Source organism: Limulus polyphemus, unplaced genomic scaffold (assembly GCF_000517525.1).
Source record: "Limulus polyphemus unplaced genomic scaffold, Limulus_polyphemus-2.1.2 Scaffold165, whole genome shotgun sequence".
Classification (NCBI taxonomy): domain Eukaryota; kingdom Metazoa; phylum Arthropoda; class Merostomata; order Xiphosura; family Limulidae; genus Limulus; species Limulus polyphemus.
The window spans coordinates 396364-409195 of record NW_013665775.1 but is presented as its reverse complement, the minus strand read 5'-3'; the positions used below and the strand labels follow the sequence as shown (position 1 = coordinate 409195).

At 34.6% G+C, this 12832-nt stretch overlaps 1 protein-coding gene across 1 annotated transcript in view; it reads right to left on the bottom strand.

Moving 5' to 3' along the window:
* The window catches only part of LOC106477410 (eye-specific diacylglycerol kinase-like), a 150799-nt gene that overhangs the window by 7899 nt on the left and 130068 nt on the right, over positions 1–12832 (bottom strand). Inside the window, exons 15-19 of the mRNA XM_022381459.1 lie at positions 11531–11604; positions 10238–10343; positions 9580–9750; positions 6616–6638; positions 6240–6334 (exon numbers count right to left, since the gene is read on the bottom strand). Of these exons, the coding sequence (XP_022237167.1) occupies positions 6240–6334; positions 6616–6638; positions 9580–9750; positions 10238–10343; positions 11531–11604 (469 nt within the window). The remainder of the gene's footprint in view (positions 1–6239; positions 6335–6615; positions 6639–9579; positions 9751–10237; positions 10344–11530; positions 11605–12832) is intronic.

Below are 12832 nucleotides of genomic sequence, written 5' to 3'. Positions count from 1 at the left end.
GTGACTACGTAAGATAAACATCTAGAATCAGACTCACGGGAACGGAGAGATAATAGGGACATTATTTAAATATATCCTTTAATTAATGACCAAAGCTGAGTCATAAGATCGCTTTAAGAAGCATATTATATTCATACCATAAAATTGCAAAGCATATAAGGCAGTCCACGAAAAGGGTGCGAATAAGCTGGCAAGAAGACTTGGCAGTTATGTACAAATAACGCTGCTTTCTCTACACGAAACATCAGGTTTATTGAATGCAAAAGGAATATGTTGGGTTAATTTGATTTGGTAACACTTCTTATGTACCTAATCAGCCTTTCAACACTGCACTGCCCTCTTTTCGAAACAATTAGTTGTTCCCTTTGCTATTCAGCTAAGCCTAGTATTTATTCATTGATGATGGGCGCTAAGCCTAGTATTTATTCATTGATGACGGGTGCTAAGCCTAGTATTTATTCATTGATGATGGGCGCTAAGCCTAGTATTTATTCATTGATGACGGGTGCTAAGCCTAGTATTTATTCATTGATGACGGGTGCTAAGCCTAGTATTTATTCACTGGATGATGGGCGCTTTAAAAGAACTTAAAATTAACCTTGTGGTTAAATGAAGAAAAATACTGATTATTTCATTTACGTGGTAAATAAAAAACGTAAATGTTTGCATTTTTGTAAACGTAACAGATACAACAAAGACTTTAAAGCAAACTAAAAACTTCCTTGGTCTGTCTCTACTTCAGTCAAGCTTTTATTCTATATTATGCTTCTCTTATGTTTAGTTTTCACTATACTAGAGGTTTTGTCGTTGTAAAGCACAAAGCTACACAATGTGCTATTTGTACTCTTCTCACTGTGGGTATCAAAACTCGACTTCTAGCATTATAAGCCCACTGACCGTTAAATCACTAGGGAACTGTACAAAGTGAGCATTACCTTTACATTATATTAAGTCATTCACCAGTGACTTAAGTCACAGGCTGCGTATCATTACCATCAACTTTTAATGTATGTATTTTCTAATCTTATTTCTTCATTGGAAGATAAACTACCGTCATTTTCCGAAACTAAACCCAATTTTAAACGCCTTCTTCTGAAAAGCTACTCTAATCCAAGGAAAATGATGTGCATAGTCAACCCACGTGGTCATTTGTATTGTACAACAATAGCGTGTTAACAGATTTGGTTAAGCAGTTAAAGCAAAGTTTATGTAATAGAAAAGCGTGTAATTCCTATACAATAAATGGTACAAATACAGAGATAAATTGTGATATGTACATGTACATACCAACATATTCCCGGCTAATCCTGACTTACAATACACATACATACATATATCTTTGAACTACAATCCGTATTATTTGAGAACCTCTCGTGACTATGTGTTTTATTCTAGTTTTTATTAGCGTGCTTGAATAACAGATCTTCACGTTTTCTGGGCTTATAATCATATCAAAAAGAAAAGTTCCTGTTATTTTATTCTTTTTTTTAAATTTCAGGATCCGCTGAAAAGATTATCGTGATTATAGAAACAACACGATGGCGAATAATCTGTTTAAAATAACGTAAAAGTGGCAGGAACTGAATAGATTTCTAGCTGAAAGTCGAACGGACAAGTAACACAAAATCAACAGTGACGTAAGAAAATAATCCATTTAAAAATAACATAAGAGAAAATGACAGAAGCTGAGTAGACAGAAAGTTTAGGCTAAAACAAATAATTGAAATCTGACGATTTAGTCGGCCATTTTGAGAATTATGAAATAAAAATAATGTGTTTGTTTGTACTTAAGTACAGATCTACACCATGGGCTACCTGTGTTGTGCCCACCACGGGCATATAAATTCAGTTTTTAGCATTATAAATTCTCAGACTTGCCGCTGAGCCACGGGGGGGGGGGGTGCAAAATAAAATAACTATGTTGTCAAACAATGAAAGTTTGCCTCTACAACAGTAAATAATCTATCGTCACAACAAGCTGTGTTAAATTATCTTTCGTGTTTTTTGTCAAGTCGACAATGTATTTTCATTGAAATAAGACTGAACTCACTGAATAAATTATTACCGTGTCTAAAAACCCCGAGCGCGTTGAAAATCGTTTTTTATTTATACGTTTGGAAAATCTGTTTTTCGTCGGAACAGCACATACAGAGTTAATGAGTCATGACCCTCCAACGTCTTCTTTTCTTACAGACTACGCTACGTATACAGCACACCTACGACCTTTGTCAACGTTTCCTTTCAAAAACAGACATACATTAGGGGGCGTAACGTGGAGAGTAACAAACTACCAATCTGATCGTCGATGTTTCACACGCGCTACCGGTCCTTACCATCATATACCAGATAACTGATTAATTAAAAATAATTGTTCCTGACATAATTATTAATGACTTTCACGAAGTAGTCTGAATACTTACAAAGTATCTTACCTACTACAATTAGTATCGATCTTTGGATTTAACCTCGACTTCCCTCCATTGAAACGATTAAAGTTAAAAACAAACACGGATCATATACAAATACAATAGTCCGTTTGTAACGTTAAAAACGTTAGCGTTAATGGTTTTAGTTTCAAAAATCTGTTTACTCGTCATTAACTTTGTTTTTAAAATCTTGCTGGAGAACAATTGCATTTGTTTGGATTTAATATTCACAACGGGCTGAACATCATCAGTTTAATAAATATACTTAGTATTCTGAAAAGTGTTTAATATCAAACGGAAATCCAGTTCAATCTACACTTTGATCAACGTGTGTTATTGGGTTGTACTAATATCGGAGAGTTGCACTCCTCGTCAGTAACCCTGAACACAACCAAAGTTAACCAAAGAGTGATAAGCTGGACCAGTGTATATGTTTTCCTCATAGTGACTATAAAGCACGTTCACACCAACAATATGTTTCATCATCAGTTTATTAAATTATTGTGTCATTTCTGTGGATTAATATTTTTATTTCTCTCTCTCTCTCTTTTGTCTAATTTGCCCGGCATGCTCAGGTGGTTAGGGCGCTTGACTCGCAATCTGAGGGTTGCGGGTTCGAACCCCCATCCCAACAAACATGCTCGCCATTTCAGCCGTGTGGGCATTATAATGTGACGGTCAATCCCACTATTCGTTGGTAAAAGAGTAGCCCAAGTGTTAGCGGTGGGTGATGATGACTAGCTGCCTCCCCTATAGTTTTTCACTGCTAAATTAGGGACGGCTAGCGCAGATAGCCCTCGTGTAGCTTTGTGCGAAATTCAAACCAATTTTTCGCAACGTCCAAACCATAACCTTATTTCTTCGTCAGAGACGACAAAGGAAAATCGAGTTGTCGAGAATTGGAGGAAATTTGTTTGTCTTTTTACATTTATATCGTTAATTGTTATAAGTTTTGTATGTTTAAGGTGTTTGATCGCAGCATTTATTTACTGTTGTAAGATACTTACTAAAATATTTTAACAATTTAATCAAAGGTGTTGGAGTGAAACGTGAGCACACCCACACTCCAACCACGAGTTAAATGTAACCAACAGGTTTTCAGGTTACGCAAGGTTTATTGTGTTGAATTTAGCGCAAAGATACTCGAGGGCTATCTGCGTTACCCGTTCATAATTTAGAAGTAACAGACTAGAGGGAACGCAGCTTGTCAACACCACCCACCGCCTACTCTTTTTTTTTTACCAACGAATAGTGGGATTGGCATTCACATTATAACGCCCTTACAGCTGAAAGAGCGAGCATGTTCGATGAAGGGTTTCGAACCCGCGACACCCCAGATTGCGAGTCGAGCGCCTTTACTACCATTACGTTTATTGGTTCTATATTATATACAAACGAAAGTATTGTTATACACAAAAATTCTAAGCTGAATAAATAAATATCTAATAAACTACCATGAAGAGAAACAGAATATATTGGCAACAGTCAAGGGAAAGGTGTACTGTTGACAGAGAGATAGAAAAAACAAAAAGTACTACACCACATAATGTACGTTTATGGGTGTTTAACAACACAAAATAGACTTACCGGGTGGGACAATGTTGCTTGATTCTGGGGTCATTGTGACCACTAGTGCCCATACCGTCGTCCAAATAACTAACCACGGTAGTCCTGAAGCATTTTTGTACCAGGTTCTGTGTCCATTATAATCTCTTGAAATAATCACGGCCATCATACTGACAGAACGAGCAGAACCGAAACTATCCGAGTTTGTCCATTCTGTAAACTTGATTAATTTCGCCACTCTTATTGCAACACAGTTCAGCCCTTTTGAACCACAATGTAAGATGGGTTATGTTGAGAAAAATGATATCCTCACAGTGCAGAACCAAGCAGCTTCAATTTTATTATAACAGGTCGATATGGTATACTTCACAAAGGAGTTTTCCTCACTGTACAGTATATCAACTATTCCATTAAGGCATTAATATGACAATATTCAATTATTAAAAGACTTTGCCTAGTATAAAATAACACAGCTTCATCACTTTATCGCCATAGCAACATAAAATGTCGTTGTATATGTTAATCTAATATGATATAACTTTAGGAAGTACAGTAATCGTATAACACAGTTTGAAAGGTCTAAGTCAGATGAGAGATAACTCCTAAAAATACTAGACTTGCTTCAGGCAAGATCGATCCCTTTTGACACAAGTTTTAGTCTGTCAAGCCTAATTTGATCCGACTTCAGCTTGGTACGTAAACCTGATCTTCACTAAAACAATTCTTAGAAAGTCCTCGGGTTGCTCCTCAAGACTCGTGTGTCAGTGTGTTGCTTGGCAACTGTCTCCATCTGAAAGTAAAGAAGATGATAATGTCACTTCCAACTACAGTTTTTTTTTCCCTCTATTAGCCAAAGAGCGGGGGTTTCTACGTACGTCCATAAATCTTTTCCTAGGCTAAAGCTAACACTAGAGTTCCTGCAGACAAGGATGTAATAAAACACAACTTATTTATTGAGTTTTGTTTTCTGTTTTCAAGCAACGCCCATACACCTAAAGTGATAGACTATCTGAAAGAAATTAAACACATCTGGCCTAAGAGAATGTTGTAATTCTGAACAGAACTATGAAAACAAGATTAAGAGAATGACATCGCCTTCAGACTTAGTCAGAACCGGATTAACCAAAAACTAGAGTGGGCAGTTGTCTATGAGCCCAAAGTGTCAATGGACCTACAGTGCACTTTCTGTTTTAATAGCATTCTAGATATACAATATTTAAGTTGGAAATTGTAGTATTTTAAAAGCATTATATTTGGTAAAAGTTTGCTTTGGTGGTTAAAAATTTCAGTACAAAAAAAAAAAGAGAGAGAGTTGGTTCTTTGTAGTTAAGCACAAAGCTACACAATGGGCTAGCTGTGTTCTGCCCACCACGGGTATCGACACCCGGTTTCTAGTGTTGTAAGTCCGCAGACATACAGCTGTACCACTGGGGGGCCTGGACATCGAAATCTGGTGATTAGTGTTATAAGACGACAAACTTACCGCTGAGCCATTGGAGGGCTTAACAGTTTCTACAAAACGTTTCGTGCCAAATATGTTGACATTATTGCTTTGTTATTGTGCCAAACAGGCAGTAGTGACACTGAAACGACAAAAATGTACTGCTACCTGGTGATGGTAGTTTCTATCACTCACGGGGGAGGGGCACTTATATCTTTTTTTTTTTTTTAGAACGTACTGTACGGTCTGTACCCATAAGTAATCTTCAAACTCGATAATACTTATGCTTCTCTATGTATAATAACAGGTACACTGAAATTGTACTGTTTTTACAAAGAGACTTCTTTTTCCTGCATAAAATAACACTGAATTTGTTAAAGATAGATATTGTCTACGAAAAGCATGATCTAAAATATTAAAGACTGTTAAATAAGGAAAGATCATTTTACACGATTTTCTCTTTAAATAGGCCCCCTGTCTCTCATGTAAGAAACAAACTTAAATAAAGTTATAAAAAAAAGTACGTTTTGGTTGTGAAAAAGAGACACAGAATTTTCTCCGTGAAAATTGTTGTTTGTAAAAACTGACATTGTACGAGCTCCAATTTCTTACTGTGTTAAAAGCGATGACGTTTTGACTTTCCAAAGTTTGCCACCTTGATTCAGAGCAAGCGGTAACTTTTCCAAACATTGTCCTAAGTCAGTTTTAATATCTTTACCCAATAAAATTAACAAGTAAAATAAGTATCTTTTTTACATTATTACCAAAACATAGAATCGCACATCTAACCCAAAAGACAAACTTACATGCTTCCTTCAGTTGTTCTTTGACGTAGTGATAGGACTCGTATTCTTCAAGGTTGAGCTTTCTAACTTCAGTTGTTAGCTTTTCTAACGCTGGCCTGTAATTAAATCAGTTTTCAGTGACTGACAAATGCACCGTTCACGAAAACAACAACACTATTCGATCCGAGATCTTTTGCCAGGTCTATTTTAAGAAAGCAATATTTAACAAGGGGATAAATATTCGAAAATTAAATTGCTATATAAACGTACTCCATTTAAAAACCAAGCAAAAATTTGTTATAAACATACCGTAAAAAAATTGAGTTAATAAGCGAACAGAGAACTTGATGAAAGATGGACAAGTGACTAACTAGTGAACAGAGAAGGAATTACTTACATGTTCTGACCATCATCGCGCCGCTAAAAATAAAGAAAATATATGTTTATGAAATACGAAAAGCGACTTTAAATTGTCAGTAGGGTACTTTGAAATATGATACTAATTATTTTATCTTAATGTATCAGAACAGTCGATTTTAGGATTTTTTTGAACTTGAGTGTAAAACATTCTTCATTAGAGATGCGTAGTAAACACTTAGGATAGAAATATCACATTACTATAGAATGGAAGGGAAATCATTATTATAAGCTTTACCTTCACTAGGTGATTCTTACCAAGAAACCATAGATCGATAAATGTTGAAATATTGATAGGTTATTAGTACTAACATACAGATAGATAAACAAATAATGATAAACAGAACTTAATAGACAAATAGATATAGAAATATTTAAAACACGTACATATACAAATATAGACAGACAGGTGCATACATAGAAACTGACAGACAGATAAATGCACAAATATTCAAAAACATGTACATATACAAGTTTGGACAGACAGGTACATACACAGGTTTCGATAGAAAGGCAAATATATCGATTTTGATAGACAGATATATACAGAGGTTTTGATAAACATGTAAATACACAAGTTTTGATAGACACGTACATATAGGGATTTTGATAGACAGGTACATACACAAGTTTTGATAGACAGGTACATATACGGATTTTGTTAGACAAGTACATACACAGGTTTTGATAGACAGGTACATATACGGATTTTGATAGACAGGTACATACACAGGTTTTGATAGACAGGTACATATACTGATTTTGATAGACAGGTACATATAGGGATTTTGATAGAGAGGTAAATAAACAGATTTTGATAATAGGTTGAACAATCGCCAAGTTTTTATATATTTTTATTTAAAGAAGGTTGACGTTTCTTCGTCATCTCATACACTTAATTAACTTTGATATTTTCGTCGCCTATGCAGTTTTAACTATATTTGTCTTTTATACAGAATTTGACAGACAGGTACATACACAGGTACTGACAAACAGGTACATACACAGATACTGACAGACAGGTACATATACAGGTTTTGATAAGTACATATGAATTAGACAAATAAAACACTACCTCAACAACACACATTGCTTATTCATATACAATATATATATATTGTAAAAGAACAATTTTATGTTTTAACAAAATATAACAGCTAGTAGTCACTTACTGATGAATTATTTCCTAAAATTAGCTAAATGAGCTTTCTTAAAAATTCAGCTAGACTTCATAAGCATGATGACTGCGCGTCCGACCTACTTATTCATGAAAGGATCATAAAATGGAAACTATGACTTTAGAACAGAAATTATCGTCACCGACTAACAGAAAAGTTGTTGTCGAGTCTTTGGATATGGATTGGGGGGGGGGGGGGAGGTTAATCTATAGTCTGTTTATTAATCTGACCCTGGGTACACATACAGGTTTTCATAGACAGGTAAAAGCCCAGACACTGATAGACAGGTAGACATATTTTTATCTAGAGCTTCTGGACATAAATAAGGTATTTTGCCCAGTAAAAATATCAAATATACAAAATTTTTATACTTGTGAATGAAGGTACTTTTATAATATCCAAGGACTATTACGCTAGAAATTGGGTTTCGATACCCGTGGTGGGCAGAGCACAGATAGCCCACTGTGTAGCTTTGTGTTTAAACTACAAACAAACACTATAACCGAATTAACAATATTTTAGTTTTATTTCTAATACCAGATGTAATTCGCACCGTCCCCGAAAGTGTTTTGTTTCACGAGTAAATAAAACCGAAATTAAGAGTAACAAATATTTTTATTTGTTTCTTTTGAAGTTTATATGTCATGCTGTGTTGTAGCCTACAGAGTGCATAATTTTTGTCGTGATTCAATACATGCGCAAGTTTTACTGATGTCACGACAGTACAAAATGCAAAGTTAAGCGTCCCTTATGTGACGTCATTTTAGTGTCTACTGACTGACTGACTGACTGACAGACAGACAATACACTACTGTATCGTGGTGCGAGTGGTTAGAATAGGTGACCCCTCCAGACGGGGAAAATACCTAATAAGATTAAACCATCTTGAGGGGGGCCTATGATATTCATAAGTCTACAAAGTATATCAGCTAGGCAAGCATATCTTTCAGAGAGCAAGAATCATTCAACAAACTACATAGACTATAGATGAACATGTTAGCTATTTCCATTCATCAAATTAACTACGAAAAGAAGCGTCAAAATTCAGGATTATTAAAAATATGACGTTTGACTTTTTTGTGTTGTTCGTAACTGGTGAGATTTACATTAAAATTTTAAAACTGTAATTGCTAACGCTTACACATGTGAAGCATCTTCATGTGTGAGCCCGATGGCGATGTGACCACGCTATGACCTGAAGTAATCAAAATTAAAAAAATCTGATAGCGCTTTCAGACCCCCATTTCACCCTCGAAAAATAAAATTAATTCTATATTTCGAAAACTATCGGATTCAGGGGTTTCTTAAATTGTGACTGATCTACGTTTTCGAAACCACGTTTTTTGAAACTAGATCTAAATCGGTGCCTCCCAGTGGCACAGCGGTATGTCTGCGGACTTACAACACTGGAAACCGGGTTGCGATACCCGTGGTGGGCAGAGCACAGATAGCCCATTATGTAGCTTTGTGCTTAACCTTAAGCCAAACAATCTAAATCCGTCGTCTTGCTACTTTGAAAAATACTACACCCAATACATTCCCGAGCAAGTAATTTTTACAAGACCTATATAATCTTACACGTGTTTTACTATACATAATTTTATACTGAAACATCATCTATCATTTGAACGATGAAAGGTATATCACACCTTAGACTTGGCAATCATGTTGGCTGTATTCCGGAGTCGATCTTACACGTGTTTTACTATACATAATTTTATACTGAAACAGCATCTATCATTTGAACGATGAAAGGTATATCACACCTTAGACTTGGCAATCATGTTGGCTGTATTCCGGAGTCGAAGCTCAATTATAGAGGGTAGTAGCTTGCAGGGTTCCCCGTCTACTTGCATAGGAATTGTACGGGTAGTGATAACACGGGCATGCCGACACTGAGCAATGCAGGTACCGTGACCTCTTGCTTGGAGTAGCGGCTGTCAGTAGTAAAACATACGTATTATAAATGTAGGAGGAAAATGAAAAAGTTTGACTTTTTAAACAAATAATTCAAAATTCTCATTTTAAGCTGATAATCCTGGATAGTTATCCAGTATAGCCTCTAAATGGTTTTCTGTTTTGTCATTTTTAATAATTTTACACATTTTTAGGGGTGGGGCTTAAGGCTTAAAAATCATCACAAGTTAAATTCCAGAAAAATATAAAAATTGTTTGAAAAACTGGAGGAGAATTTACTTGTTAATAAAAATAAATAAATTTTTACTTGCAAATTAGTGACATTTTGAGTGAGTGAAGTATTCAGTAATAAAGATTCAAAAATAAGTTAAATTAGAAACCTACGTTCCTAATAACATCATATGGTAACATGATAAAATGTCAGATGGTACGATGCTTGTAAAATAAAATGTATTAATTCGTATAACGTAAATGCACTTTTCAACTGTTTAATGTCACAACACTTACCAGCTGATATGTAGTGAGACCTAACACTTCTATCAAGCCATCATCCGTCCTCTGAAGTTCAAAACCTGCTGCAGGACGTAACCAAGGCCTAGTTCCTCCGCCATAACTTCCGAGAAAAAGTAACAGTTTTAATTTATCGAAGTGTCTATACGTGTCTTCGTGTATGACGAAGTTTTGTTCAATTATTTCTATAATAGGAATTGATTAAGAATTGAAACCATACAAAGTGTAAATAAAAAAATTATTATTCATAAGTATCATATTATTTTTATTTTAAGATATTTAATTTTGAAGACAAGTGTTATACTAAAAGAAAATCACGTTATATGTTGTTGTTTTTTTATCAAATTTAATAACTTGACAGAAAACAAAACTAGCGGCCTCTAGCGTGAGATGAATGTATAATATGTTAAGTTTTGATTTTATAAAACTCTGTTTATATAAACAGTCAGCTTTATCAACTAGTTCTAATATTTGAATAATAATGTATTAGTGAAGCTGAATAAGTACTTAAGCTCTGAAAGTGGGTAATGAGAATAAACTGACATAGGCAAACATTTAACCAATCTAGTACTAGTAGTATGTTTAAAATCGGATTTTGAGGACATATGGGCTGAATATTAATAAAATTTATATATATATTACTTATCGCTTAAAGATCAAGAAATTTCTTTGGAGACAAGGTTTCATAACTGTTGAAAGATATATCACTTAAACATTTAAAGACAAGTTATCCTCATTAACAATTATCCTAACGTATGAATCGAGCATGTGATAGACGTTTGACTATACAATATAAACTTGAGCATTACAATACATTTTATTAGCATAATTAATGTACTACCGATATACATAACGCTGTTTAGATTTATAAAGATCGCGCTGTTTACATGCGTCCAGGAAAGACAAAAAAAAAACAACATATTTTATTTAACAACGACGTTCCAAACAGTTGCCTTTCGTCAGGTTTAATACAAGAATGAAACAACTGTTGTATTGTTCAAAAGGAATACATTCGTTATCAAACTAGATGCATTTCTTGCCTTTGAAGTTCATATGTCATGCTGTGCTGTGTAGCCTACAGAGTGCATAATTCTTCTCGTGATTTATGGCACGCGCTCGTTTTACTGATGTCACGAAAGTACAAATTGCAACGTTAAGCGTCCTATATGTAACGTCATTTTAGTGTCTACTGACTGACCAACAGACAACACACTACCTCGTTTTGTTTAATAAGACATGCTTCCACCTCATGCATATTACCATTTTACAAACACTACGCCGTTTACTAACCTGGGAACGTTGAGAAACAAAATAGCGTGGATACGGAGTTCTTTTAACTTCGGTGTGAAATCCTGACCATCACACTAGATCATGAAAGAAAAACGTGTTTGAACATAAACATACGCTCCTCTCATATCTGTTGTATATAAAGTTAAAATTACGCTCCTCTCATATCTGTTGTATATAAAGTTAAAATTACGCTCCTCTCATATCTGTTTTATATAAAGTTAAAATTACGCTCCTCTCATATCTGTTATAAATACACTTAATTCTATCCTCCTCTCATGCCTGTTGTATATAAACTTAAACCTATACTCCTCCCATATCTGTTGTAGATAATGTTACGTATGACAATTTTTAATAGCTTAAAACTGAGTTAAATTGTAATTTAGATTTAGTAGTTAAATATTTGCCGATATATCTCCAATTTATGATATTTCCCAACAAGATTGATACACACAGTTTTCTTTTTTAATACAAATATGGTTTAATATACAAACAACAATACCAGTTAATACAAATATCGAAATGGTGTATTTAAGTGTTTTACACTCACAAAAAAAAACTATCATTATATAGGTATTTGAAGAACTTGTAGCATTTCGCCACAATTTAATTCTTCGTATTGTAAGCCGACACTAGGCAGCTGGTACATAATTGAATAGAGTTGTTGAAACAACTCTATTCAGTTATTACAAATAGTTATTACGAACAAGGATTTATATACAAAAGTTTCACAAAAGTATAAGCAATAAAAAGTCTTCTTTCTAGTCTGGAACTTCCTTGATATCTTATCGAGGGATGACGATGAGCGAGTTAATTTCGAGTTGACGTAGGTATAATTCACTTAATAGGGAGCTAGCTAGCCCTGTAGTTCTATCTGATCACACGCCGATTACAGGTCGAGTTTCCACCGACGACGTTAGGTAATGTTTTCGTAAAAGTACTAATGTCCGATGTGAATCCACTGAAGTTAAATGGTTTGTAATGTTCGAAATTTATAAACGTTCCTGGTCAATATATCTAAAGTTTCCGATTAACAAGCGTTAATCACAGTTATAGCTTACGAAGTTTATAGCACACCAATTATAGCAACCTAATTATGGATATTATTTTTCGATGCGTCGCGTTGGTTATATTTATAGGTGTTCGAAAAATTTCTCGAAATTTCAGTTTTACGTAACAATACTGATGCAAACACTAGTGTTTACATACGCACATATATTGTTGATTCTTACACTCAAATATCTTCTAAAACTTCAGAGAAAAGGCGGGAGTTTCGCAATACATATTTAACAGAAGAAGTTATGT